The sequence below is a fragment of the Pseudochaenichthys georgianus genome, chromosome 22 (assembly GCF_902827115.2).
Source record: "Pseudochaenichthys georgianus chromosome 22, fPseGeo1.2, whole genome shotgun sequence".
In the NCBI taxonomy this organism is placed as follows: domain Eukaryota; kingdom Metazoa; phylum Chordata; class Actinopteri; order Perciformes; family Channichthyidae; genus Pseudochaenichthys; species Pseudochaenichthys georgianus.
This window is the reverse complement of record NC_047524.1, coordinates 8,282,372-8,300,542: the sequence shown is the minus strand read 5'-3', so window position 1 is coordinate 8,300,542 and position 18,171 is coordinate 8,282,372. Positions and strand designations below refer to the sequence as shown.

The 18,171-nt window shown below is 39.5% G+C and overlaps 2 protein-coding genes across 8 annotated transcripts in view; both read left to right on the top strand.

Moving 5' to 3' along the window:
- The first annotated feature begins 2,134 nt into the window (after window positions 1-2,134).
- On the top strand, window positions 2,135-5,996 carry wdr89 (WD repeat domain 89). Of its 3 annotated transcripts, none has more exons than XM_034111638.2 (3): window positions 2,135-2,300; window positions 3,307-3,819; window positions 4,161-5,996. In XM_034111638.2, exons 2-3 carry the CDS (start codon window positions 3,328-3,330, stop codon window positions 4,803-4,805), a joined length of 1,137 nt encoding a protein of 378 aa, XP_033967529.1. In that variant the 5' UTR covers window positions 2,135-2,300; window positions 3,307-3,327; the 3' UTR covers window positions 4,806-5,996. The 3 variants fall into 3 exon arrangements, with proteins under 3 accessions (XP_033967529.1, XP_033967526.1, XP_033967527.1); XM_034111635.2 differs by having other exon boundaries at window positions 2,135-2,350; XM_034111636.2 differs by having other exon boundaries at window positions 2,135-2,346; window positions 4,161-5,995.
- A 1,602-nt stretch (window positions 5,997-7,598) lies between these two features.
- The window catches only part of LOC117467655 (serine/threonine-protein phosphatase 2A 56 kDa regulatory subunit epsilon isoform), a 51,246-nt gene continuing 40,673 nt past the window's right edge, over window positions 7,599-18,171 (top strand). For 2 of the 5 annotated variants that reach the window (XM_034111446.2, XM_034111445.2), the window contains exon 1: window positions 7,599-8,003. Coding sequence is in view for 3 of the 5 variants with exons in the window: in XM_034111441.2 (XP_033967332.1) it covers window positions 13,924-13,961 (38 nt within the window). In the remaining 2 variants the exon portion in view is untranslated. Of the gene's footprint in view, window positions 8,167-13,813; window positions 13,962-18,171 lie in introns of those variants that run through there. The other 3 variants (XM_034111444.2, XM_034111443.2, XM_034111441.2) reach the window with 2 other exon arrangements.

Here is an 18,171-nt window from a genome sequence, read left to right as displayed (position 1 = left end):
CACTGCTCTGCTTTCTGCACCTCACAGCTGTTATCACTGTAAACATCGCGTTGCGATGAGAGCAGGTTCTAAAATAATATCCAGGGGTTGCATGCAGAGCTGTCATTGGCTGAGATAAGTCCGGCCGTGCGTCACGACTCCACCGTTCCCGGAAATGCATCCGCGGAGGAGCCGTGGAGGAACCATCAGTGTATCCTCGGTTATAGCTCCTCCAGAGAGCCTCCTCGACGCTCGATCCTCGGTCCTCGGTGTGCATTTAGAGAAATGAGACGTCCTTCAAAATGGCGCGCTGAAATTCATTTCCGGGTCACTACCGGAGGACCGAGGAGTCGAGGAGGGGAAATTTGAGTATTGAGAAGCCTCTGAGGAGTCGAGGAGGGGGATTTGATGAAATGAGAAAGGGCCATAGTATCCTCGTGTCTTTTATTTTGAAATATGTTCTTTAACTTCCGGTTCACCGGACTGCTTTTCTTCATTCTTCAATACAAAACGGAAAATTGAATGAAGTTGAATGAAAAACCAAAATCAGACCGTTTTTTTTATTAGGTCTTCTTGTTATCCGTTTTTTAATTCAGACAACATAAACAGGAAAACGGCTTTGGTTTCACATTTTTTAGTTTTTGATTTAAAACGAAAAAAGGCTGGTATTTTCATTGTTTTCATTTTTTGGTTCAAACGAAAAATCAAACTGACAAAAAGTACACGGACCTTGTACTTATAGTTTGTCTGCTATGGTGTCACTTTTTTAACTGAATACCTCTGAACCGCGTGACCATGTGCAGCTGCATCAGCAGGAAACAGCTAAATAACTAGAGACATGAAGTGAAACAGTTCAACCAAGTTTTAGAAGTTACTTCAAAGTGTTCATGTCTTACATGAACATGTCTAGACAACAAACTCACGCTTTTTATCTCAGTCCATGGGTGCCCTCCTCTAATGTGTGACAGACATGTGTTGTGGCTGATTATTTTTGAGGGGTTTTAACGTTGCTTCTCCAGTGTTTACCTTACTGCTGCTGCAGAGCTGCACCTCATCCACAGATGGTGGTGAAGTGGTGGTGTGTCACAGGACGGACAGTTGTCCACTTCGCTCTGCCAGCGCTGCAGCACAGGAGACAGACTCCAGCCGCTGCCCTGAACATAAAGACATTTATCTTGGTGCTTTCCTTAATTTGTTATGTCATATTATCATCTCTCTGTGTACACTTATCTGTGCAATGCTGACTTTGACTCCTAATGATGTTGCTATGAGACGCCCCTACAGGAATTATTAATGGTTTATCGTATGTTCTTCTTCTGCTACTCCCCCTCCTCCTTTTTCTTTTTGTTCTTTGTCTTTTTCTTTATTGTTTTTTCTACACTATTTTAGTTAGTCTGTTATAATTATATCTTTGTTCAGAACTTGCATACAGTAGATAAGATCAAATGTCACCTTTTCTTTTTTTCCACGGAAAGGTTATTACTTTTTTTTTTAAGTCGGTTCAAGGTCTAACTGCTGTTTAAACCTTTTTTTAAGTTCTAAGTAGATATGCAAACATGTTTAGGCTTCAGCATGAGGACAGTGCAAACTAGATAAAGAATAATTGTATTACACAGTATAAGTATACTAAACAATCATATTTCTCTTATCTCAAGGGTCACATTTAAAGCAGACAGAAGGTTAAAGTATTTTTTGTTTAATTTGTCTAATTTATCCAATGTGTTTATGTGCCACAAACTGCAAGTTGCTGCTGCCACCTGCTGGACTCATAAAAGTAAATGTACAATCTCGTGCTCGCAGAAAATGGAAATAAAATGTTATAGCAAGAGGCATCGATTCAGATTGTTTGTAAATTATGAATTATGTATTATTATCTTTGAATTGATTAATTAATATAGTCGGAGAATTGTGTAATGTGACAAAGTTGTCAGTATAGTAGTTTAGTACTTCTTATCTTATCTATTTAAAAAATAGATAAATTGAATAATATTTGGTTATACAGAAAGTCTTCGTGGTCCCATTATTTATTATTACACCTTTTTGGATTATATTTTTCGCTAACGCTAATCGCTCCCAGATCAGCGGAACCTTTTATCGGGGTAGGGTTCCGACCTATAGTTCCGACACGGCCGTTAATATTGTGACACAACCTATTTCCTCCATGCTTGTTATAACCTAAAGTAGCGTGATTTAAATATCAGTTTATTTTTTTGACCGGTTTTTCTTTAAAACATTATTTTAAAATGCTTTATAATAACCTAGAGTGAATTGCGGTGTTTTCTCCCAAATGGCGACGGACGAGTCCAAGTAAACAACAACGTGTATGGTTCTTTTTTACTTTAGTTGTGGTGTGGACACTTCTAGCAAGTAGGTAGGTTTAAAATAGCACTTTATTACACGACATAACAACACATAACTGAGAAAGTCCAATAACTGATCCAAACGGTGATTGTGGTTTTAATCCCTCCAGGTTTTAGGAAACCAACACCAAACTCAATTCAAAAATATATATATATTTATCCGTATGGTTCTTTATTTAGTGGCAAATATCATTATTACATAAATACAATTCATGCCTTGCTATTTTTTATTTGAATGTGCCTTATTCGGCACAGGTAATATCCACCAAACGCCACATTATTTTCTATAAATTGCGGTGTTAAATGGTGTTAAATATGAACCTTCTTTCTAACCTTTATTGTTATTTTTATTGTATGCCGAATTGCTAAACGGTGTCCTATGATTAATACAACAACACAAGTGATACTAATGCGCACGCAAACAAGACAAATAAGCGAGGACACATTCATTGATAAGAAACTTGAATTGAGTTTTGCTATAAAAGAGTGAGGACACCATACAATTCAATGAATAGATGTTAAAGAGGTTACAAGTATCAACACATGATAAAAACACAAATCGGGGAAAGATTGAAGAGATAATCAAAATGGACAAATGATGGGGGCAGGACATATTTAAATATTCTAAAAATAAATAGGGTTTTCTTAGTAGTAGTAGTAGAACCTTTATTTATCCAGGAAAATCAATTAAGAACACATTCTTATTTACAATGATGACCTGACAACAATAACTGGACTTGAAAGTGAATTGCCATCAATCATACTTATTTGATCCAAAAGTATATTATTTAAACTGTCTGCTCTAAAGTTTGCCATTGCAAAGTGTCAAGAGCATTGCATTTTGGGAAAGTTGAGTATGTCCAGTAAGATCACGTGTAGTCCTCAGACAATTATTTTAAGGGAAACAAAAAATAAGAACTACAGTGAGTATACGCTGATTTGAACAATGTGTTTCCTTCCTGTTCAGTGTGTTTGAATCTTGACTGCCATGGAGGGTCTGGAGGAGAAGCTCAAAGGTTTGTCCCTCGCCCGGCGGTCTCTCCCAGAGGAGCCCACCTACCTGCTGGATGTGGCCCTGCAGCCGGCCGGCCTACTGGCTGTTTCCTGCTCCAACTTTACCATCCACCTCCACAACAAGGACACTCTGAGCCTGGTGGGTCAGTATCAAGGCCACAGCGGCCCGCTTTGTGGGGTCGTTTTCTCCCACACCTCCCCTGACTCCCTGTACTCTGGTTCTGCTGATGGGACGGTCAGGGGGTGGGACGTCCGCCGCCCCGGGTCAGAAGCGGTTCAGGTGTTTAAAAGTGGCCCGTCACACAACTACTGTAGCTTCGACTTGAACAGCAGCGACACGCTCCTGTGTGCCGGCACCGAGCAGGTGAACGATGAAGACAGCTTCCTGGTTTTTTGGGACGTCAGGAAACCAGGCGGCAAGCTCCTCGGGGTGTATTCTGAGTCGCACAGTGATGACATCACACAGGTAATTCTTGCCTATAACTCTAAACAACTATTTACCTCTGGCCAGCAGAGAACTCACCTCTCTATGGTGTTCTTGAGTTATGATGAAATTGGAATCTGTGTATGAATATAAAAACCCAATAAATCTTCTGTAAGTAGCACTTACAAAGAATTTGGCTTGAAGTGAAGCTAATGAAGTAGTACTTCATCTGGTTGGGTTTATAGATAGAAATGTAACTGCAGGATTCTTGCTTTTGAGTTTCTTTCTTGATGGTTAAATGCACTTATTGTAAATCGCTTTGGATAAAAGCGTCAGCTAAATTAAATGTAATGTAATATATCTTACCTTATCTTATCTTTAAGGTGTGCTTCCACCCTCGAGAGAAGGACCGGCTGGCGTCAGGTTCCACGGACGGCCTAGTGAATGTGTTCGACCTTAGCCGGGGGGGTGAGGACGAGGCGCTGTTGGCCACCTGTAACAGCGACTCGTCCGCGGGCTCGGTGTGTTGGTCCGGAGCCGAGTTCACCCAGCTGCTGTGCCTCAGCCACGACGAGGGACTTCACCTGTGGGATCTGGGGCAGCTAGACACCGACGAGCCCCTCACCATCTTCAGCACCTCCGACGCCCGCGGCCTGCCTCTGCTCGCAGACGGGGGGGGCGTGGATTACCTGGTGGGGTGCCGGTGGCTGCAGGAGGCCCAGAGGCTGCTGGTGGTTGGAGGGAAGAACAGCGGAGATCTCCACCTGATGGAGTGTGACCATGCAGGGCTTCGTCTGCTGAGGACCCTCGAGGGGGGTCACTCTTCTACGGTGCGCTGCTTCCTGTGGGACGCGGTGGGGGAGGCTTTGTTCACCGGGGGGGAGGACGCTCAGTTGCTGCTGTGGAAACCAGGAGGGGAGGAGCTCATGTCGGGGAAAAGGAAATCCAAGAAGAGCGAATCAGCTTTGAGACTCAAATCAAGGCCGCATAAAAAACATGGCTACCAGAGAGAAAAGAAGGGAGCGTAGCGAAAATTCTGAATCTCACTGACTTTACTCCTCTGCCAGATTACAGACTGAATGTCAATGCAAAGGGAAAATATGGTCTTCCAATTTATGAACTAACCCAATAGATTTTTTCGCAATTGCATACTGACATGACTGCATACTACATACTCAATTTGTATGTACTTCATTCTGGGCTCTATATTTATCTTTAAGTGCCATTAGATCAAGACTGTTCAAACTGAAGTAAACTCAGGCAATATGCTTTCTCTGCACGACATGACTATATAAAACATTTCAGATCAAAACTACCGTTGAATTAACATTGTTAAACATCAATGTGAATCAACATTACCTCTCCCACTCTATTCAATATTTTCCAGTGTTATATCAAGGAAAATTGAAATATTTGCAGATTCTTAAATATGTTTATACAGTACATCATATATAATGATAATTATTTGTACTGAAATCTCACTTGCCATAATTATTTTATCTAAACGTTATTCAAACAGTCTTCTCTAAAGTTTGCAATCGGACAGTCTTTAGAGCCGCAGTGCATTTAGGGAATTTGTCCACTGAGTATGCTCAGGTCTTATACTCATAAATGCTTGCAATCTACTTCACGGATAGGCTTTTATTACATGCACAAAATCCACTTACTTTGCAGTCTGAAAACACTCCACATCATTTTGACGTCACACCATCTTAGTATGAATAGTATGTTAGTATGCAGTTTTGTGATGTCCAAAGTCAATAGCACGTACCAATCCTAAACAGGTTTGGAGTATGAATATGTTCACGCTGGAAAAACCAAACTAAGACTCAAAGAGTTAATTAAAAAGAATATTTTCCTTCCATGGAGCATACAAAGGTAACAGAATAACAACTCGGAGCCAAACCACAAAGCTCTTGGAAAATGAAAAAAACAACTTTATATTGGTTAACTTTGTCCGATTTGTTACTTGCCAAACCATTTATAGTAACACATCTTGCATACTACGTGTAACAGCTCTTGAATACTATCTGAAAAAACAATATACTGTGAATCTTAATATAGTGTACACAGCTGAGGTTTCTCTAATATTCTCTAATCAGTTTTAAATAAAGATTGTTCAAACGTGTTATACTGTCCATTAAACAATAATTTTGTTGTTGTAATATTCCAACTTTAAAGCCCCTGCAGAACGAACTGTTGTTCCTGCATCACATCCTGAAAGTCACCGGAGCCGCTCAGCAGGATCGCGCTGAGGGAGCAGCTTCACTCTCAAATAGCAACGAGTGGAATAACATGATTGGCAGTGCGAGTGTGTTTGTGTGTGTGTGTGCGTGCGCGCGACTCCACAGACATCCTGCAGTGATTGAGGCTTGGGAAGCAACATCTTTACTCACATTAAGCACAAGAGTTTTTGGGAAATGTATGAAAAATGTGTTTATTTATCACATTTAACACCCAGTTGTAATAAAACAAAACCCATTATGAGAGTAATGACTCAAAATAACTTTTAAAGAAAATCCTATTAGGCGAGAAATCCATTATTTATTATTATCTCAAATAAATGTGCAATTATTTGAGCAGTAATACTTAAACTGGGTTAGTCTTTTCAAGTATCATTAAGGCAGTTAGCTTTTTTTTATGAAACCGTTATCACTTATTTTACAGTAACATTTCTGGAAACCAATCTTCAGTTGTACAAATAGCTGCAGCTGTAAAAATGTATTATACTGGAACTATACCTGCTTTTATGGCTGACACTGTAAGTAAACTGGTATAATATATCACAAATATATATCTTATTTGGAGAAAAAAATGGCAGTCTCAACTGCAAGTTAAAAAAACGGTCTTGTTCTTGACAATAAGATTCAGCATAAAATAAACACTCTTGATTTTAGACCAGAATTACCATATTACCGAAGGAAACTGGACTTTATAGAGATATTGTCATGAATTGGGCCTATAAGCATAATTGACAAGTGAATGTGGTTGATGCAACCTTTGTGAAGTGAGGCAATGTGAACTTTACAGATTTAAAAAAAAAAAGGTTCTCACAAATGTGTGAATATCTTTTTTTGTGTGCAAATGTAATGACTATAATCCTTTACATTTTTGTTTACGTTTTTTCTCTGAATATTAATTTACAGACCTCCCCTGGCTCAGTATCTTTTTTTAAACCTACATTGACTCCAATTGCTGTTAATATAAGTTAATACAAGTATAAAGTTTATAATATAAGTATAAAGTAGAAGTTCAAATATAAATAGGCCTACTGTAGTAAAGTACAAGTAAGTAAGGGAACACCTTGCCCACCCTTTTACCCCCCCCCCCCCCCCTTCCGAGTTCGCCCACGAACATGCCCTAGCATTGGCTATATTCATATAGACAGTATATGTTTAAGTTATGTAACACGTTTCCTGCTAACATATCCCTCTCTAATCAAGGGCTTGCACAGAAATCCACCCATCCTTAACACAGCGCTGCAACGTGCTGGACATATAATAAACCATCAATAAAGCCTGGTCGTCAAAGTGCGGGTACAAAAGTGTAGAAGCAAAGGGCTGGGCCTCGGACAGGTTTAGCCTCATTCCTACATGCTGTGTGTTGGAGACTCCGCACAAACACACTTTGCGTTCAGCCCATGGTTCAGCCCCGATATCTCTTTCCTTGTCCCTTCTCCTCTACCTAACCATCAGATGCAGACGCTTGCACTTTGATCGACATTGCCTCTCGTCCAATCACAGCGCTTGACATTGCTCTGGGCAGCCAATCGGCCTCGTACGTCGACGTTTAACCCGTCAAGCACGCTACTGTGCGGCTCTGTTATGTGCCATGGTCTAACCCAGCCAGTGTTGACAATAGGGTGAACAAGAAACAGCCCCGATTCATAAACGAGCTAAAGGATAAAACACCACAAATCCAGGGGTTTGGGGAAGACAAGCAATTGAATCAGTAACAGGAATGTAATTGCGTAATCGTTTTTTATACAGCCGTGTTTTGTTATTAATGGGAGTTTGAGGATTATTCCGTTGGAAGGAAAAAGGGTACTCGTGGGTTTGGCTGTTTTCAGGCCAGATTTTCCTGCTGTTTTGCCCGCTGCTGCTGCTTGGGGGGGAAGGCTGTTTTTGCACCGTGCTGGAGGTAGCCTGTTAGCCCCGATATATTTCCAAACATAGGATAAACTCCTCCACCGCCGTCTCCGTTGCAAACCCCACAAGAGGATCAAGGTAAAGTACTACGATTGGAGAGCTAACAGCCAGTCGGTCGGCTGCAGCTTGTCGGGACTCGGGACGGTGTGTGTTTCCCCGGTCTGTCACTTAGCATTAGCACTGCTCCCCCTCCCCCTGTATTTACATCTGGGATGATGGGTGATCGCCCAAGTCCGCCCAGGTAATGTTATTTTATCAGCATTCATGTAAATATTTAGATTTGATCTAAATGTTGTGTTTTTGTAAGATGCACTAGAAGCTAGTTGGTGGCTAGCAAGCTAAAGGCTACAACTTGAGCTAACCCGCGATAGCCGTAGGGCTAACGTTAGCTAGCTATCTTAACATTCCTTTTTTCTTTAATACAACTGGAGAGCTTTTATACTACAATGAATCGTGTCAATGTCAGTCATATTTAATTGATTGGTGTGCTCTGAGGAGACAACTAGCTAACGTTGGAAGCGTTACATTGAGACGCTTTGTAACAGTTAATCGGGAAGCTATCGTTGCTAGCTAGCTAGCTGGCTAACGTTGGTGAGGTTATCGCGCTGTCAAGTTTTGAATAATATGCTGCTTTGCTGCTGCCAGGCCCAACATGGCCAAGCTAACGACACTCCTTCTAAAAAAAATACTTTTGAACATACATGTGTAGCTGATAAAGGTGGTCGAGAAAGTATTTAGATCTGTTACATAAGTTAACGTACAAATACCACAATGTAACAATAATCTGTTACCAGTAGAAGTCATTCATTGGAAATGTTCATTCATTTAACCAGAGGTGGATGAAGTACTCAGAACTTGTACTTGAGTACAAATATAAGTACCACAGTGTAGGAGTAATGTTACAAGTTAAAGTCCTGCATTGGAAACTATACTTTGTTTAACCAGAGGAGGTTCAAGTACTCAGAACTAACAGAGTGTAGAAATATTTTGTTACAAGTAAAGGTCATTAATTGGAAACCTTACTTTATTTAGCCAGAGGTGGAAGAAGTACTCAACTTGTGTACTTAAGTAACAATAGAAGTACCATAGTATAGGAATACTCTTGTACAAGTAAAAGTCCTGCATTCAGAATGTTAGTAAAGTACAAAAGTATTAGCATCAAAATATACTTAAAGTACTCATTATGCAGATTGGCCCATTTCAGAATAATATGTATTATATGTTTTGATTATAATTATTGATGCATTAATAAGTAAATCAAAGCTAGTAAAGGTGTAGCTAGTTTTAGCTTACTCCAGGTACCGTGTAACTGAAGTCTTATTTAATTGTTGATTATATTTCACATCCTTAATCCAAGTCTGCAAAGTAACTAAATGTACTACACAAATGTAGTGAAGTAAAATAACATGATTTCCCTCTGAATTGTAGTGGGGTAGAAGTACAGAGTAGCAAATAATTTAAATGCCTCAGAATTGTACTTAAGTACAGTACTTTACATGCCTGCATTTAACGTATGTTGTATGTATCAGGAAAACTTTACTTTGAGTAATTCAAGTAGCAAAAGGTCCCGGCTATCTCTATGCTTATTTATATGATATTATTCAACTGATAATAGATGTTATATTATTATCTCCCATGCAATAATGTAAAGCAGAGATTTTACTATTATCGTTAATTGAGGGGGAGTTTATTTTGTATTATCCAATTGTTATTTTCATTATGCTTTATCCACTGATTATTCTCTCCTTTTTTTAAAATTGATCAATTGTGTGATTTATAAAAACTAAACTTACTTCAAATACAAATAGTAAGGTTTGTTTTGTCTAATCAACAGTACAAACCCTGAATAAAAAAAAATACATTATACATTTAAACATATTCAAAAGAAATTCAACTCAACCAAGATTTAATATAAGAGCAGATCATTTAAACCATTTTCTAAAAAGTTGCTCTTATACTGAAACCATTCATATGTGTTCTGTGCAAAAACTAGAGCTGTATATGTAGTAAAGTACAATATTTCCCTTTTGAGTTGCAGTGAAAGGAAAGACCCAAGTAAAGTAGTAACCTATACCTTAAAATAGCACTTATGTACAGTACTTGGATAAATGTACTTGGTTACATTCCTCCTCTGAGCCAGATGGCTGACTTTGATGCCCCATAACGGTAAATAAGTAACATCAAATCAAGTGTAAATGGATATTATCCTGATTATGTTATTTGTCATAGGTGGTAGGTTAGAGGCTGATCCTTCTGAGGTTAGGAAGCAGTGGAAAGGTTGGCCTGACGTTCAAATCCTGATGTTAAATGAACTCATGGGTTGAAGGAAAAGCCCCGTCAATCTGGCCTGAGACAAGTTTAGATTTCATGTCAAGTGAAGCCAACTGTCAAATGTGTGGCGATAATCCGAGATTAACTTTGACTGGATTTGCACTAAGATAGTGTGTCTCACAAACTCTGAATATGCCACTGGTCTGTCATGTTTTATTTCTACAGGCTACCATTGTTTCAATGTTTAGTGTGTGTACGAGCAGTCAGAGAGATCAACACCACTAATGACACCGTAGTGACATGGATGATGTGGTAGAAACATGCATGGTGACGAGTGAGAGCTCCAGAAAGAAAAAGACGAGAGGTTAGAATCAGTGGTAGATACTCAGGTGTTTTACTCTAGTAAACTAAGCATTCCTACAGTACAGAAACACCAGGTGAGAAGTAATAGTCCTGCATTCAAACTATATATTTAAAGTACCAAAAGTAAAAGCAGAATGGCCGATCACACAATAATTAGATTGTATTTGTTGATGCATTTATGATTCAATCACATTAATGCTTTTGCTAGTAAAGGTAGGGATAATTTAAAAAATGTATATGCTGCTCTGCTAGCTTGTGGATTTGTATCCAATTGTATGTGGATGGGTATCGTTTGAAAATTATCGATTCTGGTTCTGCTTATCGATTCCGGTTCTTATCGATTCCCCGTTTCGATTCCAAAATTGTGAAAGAAAGAGGTCAAACGTCTAGATAACAAAAATATCTTTATTTTTTGTAAACTTTAACTGACATTTTTATAAATAAAATATATAAATGCAATACAAATGTATTGTACAATAGCTGTGCTTTATTATAACTGAGCTATGCCTGTGGCAAGCTATTAACAGGCATTACACTGTGCCTTGAAAAAGACGAGAGGTTAGAATCAGTGGTAGATACTCAGGTGTTTTACTCTAGTAAACTAAGCATTCCTACAGTACAGAAACACCAGGTGAGAAGTAATAGTCCTGCATTCAAACTATATATTTAAAGTACCAAAAGTAAAAGCAGAATGGCCGATCACACAATAATTAGATTGTATTTGTTGATGCATTTATGATTCAATCACATTAATGCTTTTGCTAGTAAAGGTAGGGATAATTTAAAAAATGTATATGCTGCTCTGCTAGCTTGTGGATTTGTATCCAATTGTATGTGGATGGGTATCGTTTGAAAATTATCGATTCTGGTTCTGCTTATCGATTCCGGTTCTTATCGATTCCCCGTTTCGATTCCAAAATTGTGAAAGAAAGAGGTCAAACGTCTAGATAACAAAAATATCTTTATTTTTTGTAAACTTTAACTGACATTTTTATAAATAAAATATATAAATGCAATACAAATGTATTGCACAATAGCTGTGCTTTATTATAACTGAGCTATGCCTGTGGCAAGCTATTAACAGGCATTACACTGTGCCTTGTCTTTTTCTTTTTTAGTGTAGTGGAGCATCACTTTAGAGTGTTTACCGCGATCCATCTTTGGTGTTATGAAGTGACTGAGCTCGTGAACTGTCTACGGGAGGGCGGGAGCAGCCTCGCTGCGGGGAATCTGGACCTCTGTCGCCGCAACTTACATGATGCCGTTTTAAAAGATGAAGGGCGGTGCCGGCCGTTCTGTGATTCTTCAGAACACACAGATGGCCAGTCCTCCCTTACCCTGGCCGTATTCCACCGGGTCACCGCGGCGTAGACGGACCCGGTGGAATACAGGGTCTACCCATGGGTCTACCACGTTTAGGAACCGTTAAGCAGAACCAAAATTGTGTATTTTGTATGGGTACCCGGTACCCGGCATTTTCTTATCGGTTCTCATCTGGAACCGAGTTCCCTAATTATAACCTATGATAATACCACATACTGTATTGGTTGATTTGTATATTGGATCTAAAATGACAAAGGTAGTGGTGTAAACATTTATTCGTTTTTCCTCTGAAACTACTATAAAGTAGGAGGAAATAGAAATATTAAAGGAAGGTGAAATATCTCAAAATCAAAGTATACTTAATTGTTACTTTAGCTTTTATTTCCACTCGGCATGCCAAAGGCCAGGTGTGGCATTGTGATATTTGCAATCCCAGTGTGTGTTTTTTGTGTGTAGGCGTAACCTTACTTTGGATACTGTCACGCTGTTTCATCTTCAAGGTTTTTATATGTCACGTTGTGTTGAGGGGCAGGTCCAGCCGCTGCTCAGATAGCTTAACATCCAAAGTCTCCTGTGTTTATGATGACGCTGATGTGTAGTTACTGCCTCCTTCTTATCAGTTCTGTATGGCTTCGTATATATGTGTACGTCTGAAAGTTGCTGTGTTCATTTGTTCTTGACTGTGTGAACACTGAACAGTGTAATTATCCGCTCAATGAATCATACCAATCAGATGTGCCGTCACATTGCAGCATTCAGTCAGAATGGCTACAGAACGCACTACGAAGAAGTGAGTAGTAGAACGATTTGAAATAGTACATCTGCGATAAATACTGATATTATTAGGGCTGGAATCACTTATCTATTTAACCGACAACAAGGAAATTGTGATGTGATACGCATGAAACTTGCGTCTTGCTCTTTTAGTCAGATATGGCTGCTTGTTGGTGTTGAGTTTTTGGCTTAAACTTAATACATTGATCTAATGACATTTTCTGTAGTTGTCATGACTAAAGCTTCCCTTTTTGAAATTTCAGATATGCTCAGTTATCTGCGCAAAAAATGTAGGGTGACTAGTCAAAGAGGAATAGGTCTTTTCCTGTAAGTTAGTTATTAAACGTTATCACCTTTATATGGGCAATGGCGTCCGCGCACATATTACAACAATAACCGAGTAGGACGCAGCTCTTTTAACTCGATTTGAGAGTTTGTTCTTATTTATATGAATGTTTTTGCTATTTTTCCTGACATTTTCTCCTTTTTATTTAATAAGGAATACAATTGGGATAGTAAACAATTTGTGGCTAACCGCTTTCTCTGCGAACGGGTGATTGTTAGATGCCGGAACAAATTTGACATTTCCTTAAAGTGTCTCGGTAGATGTGGTTATGGGAATCATTATATGACACTAGGAAATATCATGAATGTTGTGCCATAGCTTAAATATTGTCACATTGAAGTTAAAGGTTGCATTTGACTATTTCTTGAACTGATTTCACTGTTTTAGTTGAGTAAATCGGGAGTGAATGCCATCATTAGATTGTTTGTCATTACGGTTTAGAGGTATTGCACGAACAATTCATTCATACCCAGACTAGTGTGTTTGCTTTCTGCCCCTCCTGGGCTGTTTTGAATGTTAACCACAGACGAGAGATCCTTGAGGCTTCCTCGTGCCAGCCTGCTTTAGATCTCTCGTGTGTGTTCCTGTCTGTTCCCTCACTTCAGCTCTGCCTTGCCGTTGCCTATTTGTTGACTTCCTGTCGAACAGCAGCTACCTCCCTCCTCTTCCTCCCTTTCTGTTTCTCCCTGTTGTTGGCTGTGCCCCCTCCTCTCTCCTTCCTCCTTGTTCTTTAATCCCACCCTCTCTGAGCCTGTTTGGATGTCATCTGGGCTCTTATGTAAGAGGCATGGGAGGGGAACGGCTTTGTGCTCGGTTGCCATACGCTTGACCAGCCGCTGTAGTCTCGCTGTCCCTCGTGTGTTGGAGTGTTTATCGCTATTGGCTGTCTACTCAGACAGAGAGGCAGACATTAAGTGACTGATGGTTGTACACGGGGATTCCAGTGCCCCTTTGCACAGGTAAGCTTGAGTCTGTACATTAAGATATTTCAGAGGCTGTGGTGGCATTCACCAGGTGGTGAAAGCATTGACTGCTCTTGAAGTGTTTCATCGTTGCCATTGGTGATGTAGCTAGGAGTTGCTGACTGATTGGGATGTACAACTTCACCGTTGCATCCCAAATTGCGGCTGAGTGTGTTTGATCAGAGCTGAATGAAGCTGACTGGCTGTATTAAATCATCCTTGGAAGAGATGTGAAGTTGTATTTGGGTGCGGTGTGAGGGTAGTATTTATATTTTTTAAAAACCCGACTTGCTTTAAAAGTCATTGTATTTGCAGCCCTTAATCACATATGGCTCTACAATCTTTACATCATATGCACGTTTTTCTACTTAATTACGATTTAAAATATGCTACTTTTTTTTTTACCGTGCCTTTGTCTTTTTTATATATATATACTCTTTTCCTTGTGTTGCATTTGCTGCTGTAACGCTGTAGATTCTCCTGCTGTGGGACAAATAAAGGATTTCTGATTCTAAAACTACAGCTGGAACCAACAATAACTTTCAACATTAATTTAATCGGCTGATAATTTTGTTAGATAAATTAATTGCTTTGTCTAAAAAATGTCATAACACAGAGAAAATTGTATCCCCGAATATGTTTAAATGTATTTGTATGTCTCACCAAAAGTCAAAAATACAAAGTTATTTACTTAACAGAATGTCCAACAACGAGTTGGAGGAGCTGTAACCAACCACAGCCGTATGCTGTTATTGCTCAGAAAACTACTAAAACAAATATTGGAATTGGTACATTTTCTGGCAAACAACTAATTAATTATCAAGCAAATTGTTTCCGCTCTGTCACAACCTCTATTCTCACACAGTCAGTTTGAATTAGGAAAGCTCCATCAGAGAACTCCCCTGTAGCCCCGTGAAAGAAACTGTCCTGGGATAGTTGCTGGTCGCTGCTGCTCTACGCCGCCATCATCAAAACGACTCCTGATATTCTGGATTTGACTCTTTCTAGCAATATAAACCAGTGTCAAAGTTTGTGTACATTAGAGCCACCCCCTCTAAGCCTTTATCTACAGATAATCTCAGACTGAAGGTGATTTTCTGAAGGCTGCGTTATGCTTTGTAAGGTCTTTGCGAGGCTGAACAGGTGTTGAGGTGTCGGTTTGCAGTTTGTTGTAGGGTTTTCGCTCGGGCAGGAGATGCTGTTGGAACACACTTTGTATGGCATTTGAATGAAGCCCTGTGCCAAACTTTGAAAGGCAAATTGTTATTATTGTTATTTATGACCACACAGCAGGATCCACAGATGAATGGTGTGCTACCAGCCAGTGATAGGACAGATCAGTGTTCAGCTGGAGGTGTTCTCCCACCCTGGTGATGCCCAACAGAAGGCGTTCACTCAGTCGGAGCATTAACAGCTGTGTGGTTATTAAGGAAAAGACAATGAGCTGTGTTGACGCATGACAAATTGGTTTTGTCATATGCAAGTGTGTGTCTGTAGGGTGTGGTAGTAAAGAGTTTCGCTGAGCTCTAGTGAAACGAAATATATATGTAATTATGACAGGTTACATTTTTAAGACTGGCTAAAGATTTAACCAAAGATTTCTTTATTGATCATTCAAATATCAGATAAAATGGTGAAGAATACTTTACAAAAGTTCCTGGAGCCAAATGGTGACAGGTTTTAAGTTGTTGTCTTGTAAAAATATGCAAAGATATTTAATATAAAATTATACAAATCTATTGCTAACCTTTTATAAAGAGCTAACAATTGACATTTATTGCTTGATATATGATTTGAGTGACTAATTGATTACCAACATGGTCTGCAATTGATGTGATTTATTGCCTTACTTCACCTAAAAATAAAATACGTTCCTAATTACATTTAGTTTAATTTATATTTAAGAGTAATATTAGACTCCAGTTCATGTTTTTGTCAGGCTATGGTTTATCCATCATCTAACTACATTAGTTGTCACAGCAATTAAGTTAATCAGCATCACATAGCAATGTCTGGGAAAAAGACAACTTTGTTATAAGTTAGGAAAGTAGGGCACATTGTACACATTGCGTCGTTGGGGAAACCCTGAGTAGGGCCTAGATATGGGTCTGCTAAAGAATAAAAGGTCAGTTGTTTTGAGGGCTGTCCCAAATAGTTTGAAGCTTCTTTCATAGGGTTGACATTTAAATTCGTACAACATTTGGATGCTGCCCCTCTCTCTTTTTCCTTTTTGCACGTCTAGTAACTTTGTTTTAACTCGGCTTATCTGCCGAGTACTATTTCAGTTTAGATTTCTCTAATATTACATGAAAACATATTTAAACTTCTTATTAATTGGTCTCTAACCACATGCAGATGCAATGCTACTCAACAATCATTTATCACTTTGAAAACTGCAGTAAACATGATGACAGACGATCGGCTTTGCAGCCTCATGTAACTTGCAAAAGGCTTCCACTGTCTGCTAGTCAGGCTGTGTGTGTGTGTGTGTGTGTGTGTGTGTGTGTGTGTGTGTGTGTGTGTGTGTGTGTGTGTGTGTGTGTGTGTGTGTGTGTGTGTGTGTGTGTGTGTGTGTGTGTGTGTGTGTGTGTGTGTGTGTGTGTGTGTGTGTGTGTGTGTGTGTGTGTGTGTGTGTGTGTGTGTGTGTGTGTGTGTGTGTGTGTGTGTGTGTGTGTGTGTGTGTGTGTGTGTGTGTGTGTGTGTGTGTGTGTGTGTGTGTGTGTGTGTGTGTGTGTGTGTGTGTGTGTGTGTGTGTGTGTGTGTGTGTGTGTGTGTGTGTGTGTGTGTGTGTGTGTGTGTGTTATACGGGGCCTGCAGGACATACTGTTCGACTGCCTGTGTGACTTTGACAGAGCATTAGAGATGCAGCCAGCGCAGAGTACGGCCTGCAGCGTCTCATTCACGTCTTATTACATAACTGCTTCTGCTAGAGTTGTAATTCATTTCTCCTTAAAGCCTTCATGTCATCCAGCTGAGTTTGTGTGGCCTGCATCAGGACATCAGTGTCTTCACTGTTGCTTAGGTCCTAGTGGAAGACAGAGTAAAGGACACAGAGTAAGACAATTGGTTGATTAAAACTGTAAATAAGTTAGATGCTAGCTCAGTTTTAAGTTCAAGACGTTAGGTATAATATCTCAACTATTTGATGAATTTCCATCAAATAGTTTCTTGTTCATCAGCAGATCAAATCCTAAACCCTGGACTTTTTCTCTTGTGCTTTCAAAATGCAATATGTATCTAACTTATCTGATCATGATGAGCTCACCTAGTAACTAGCATTCATCAAATTAAAGAATTGATAGTATCTGCACGCAATGTTGAAGCACCGCTGCAGCGTTTAAATGCACCTTTTAAATTTGAAATAGACTAAAACACAATTACAGGAATCACTATATGGATACATAGAAAATGTTTGAATATGTTGGAAGGAATCCAGTCAATAATGTATCTGAATAGCTGGCAACATGTTATTGTGTGACTTTATCATATCCAATGTAAGTCTGATCAGGTTGCATATTGACATGCTAGCCCTACTGTGTTTAAAACAATGTCATTTAAACCTCCAGCACACAGTCTGGCTTACTGCTGCTCTAATGGGTGTTTGTGATGTATCAGGTAGATGAACACGCGTTGGAACAGCCACCGATATGTACATGGATACTACGTTGACGAATTATAATCCAATCAGCTCTCATTATTACCAGACGGTTCCTCATACCCTCAGGAAAAATCTTTATTTTACTTACTGAGGTTTTTCTAATGGGTGTGGTTCAGGAAAGTATTTTAACATTATTTTGGAGTGAAAAGTGTGACTTCTGCTGATGGTTGTCTTGTCTGTATGTTAGAAGTTTTTTTTAGACTATATCGGCAGCAAACACCCAGCAGTGGACGTTTCCTCAGCTTCCTCCCTCAAGGCTCCATTGTTGTGCGTAGACTGGTGTTTCTGGTGTGTTAGTGCGTTGGTCCGTTGGCATGTAAGAAGGAAAGGCAGTGTGTCTGTGCACCAGGCCTCTTCGGAGGGGTTCAAAGTGGCCTGTTGTGTCTGCACTCGTTTGTTGTGACGCCAAAAAGGGAAGGTGGACTGACACAGAATAGGAAAAAAGTCAGTGGGGATGTTTTTAAGTTTTTATGAGCTCACTATCGTAAAAAAAATTATTGTAGGAGAGCTGCATGATGATGTCAACAAAATTATATTTGGTGATTCAAA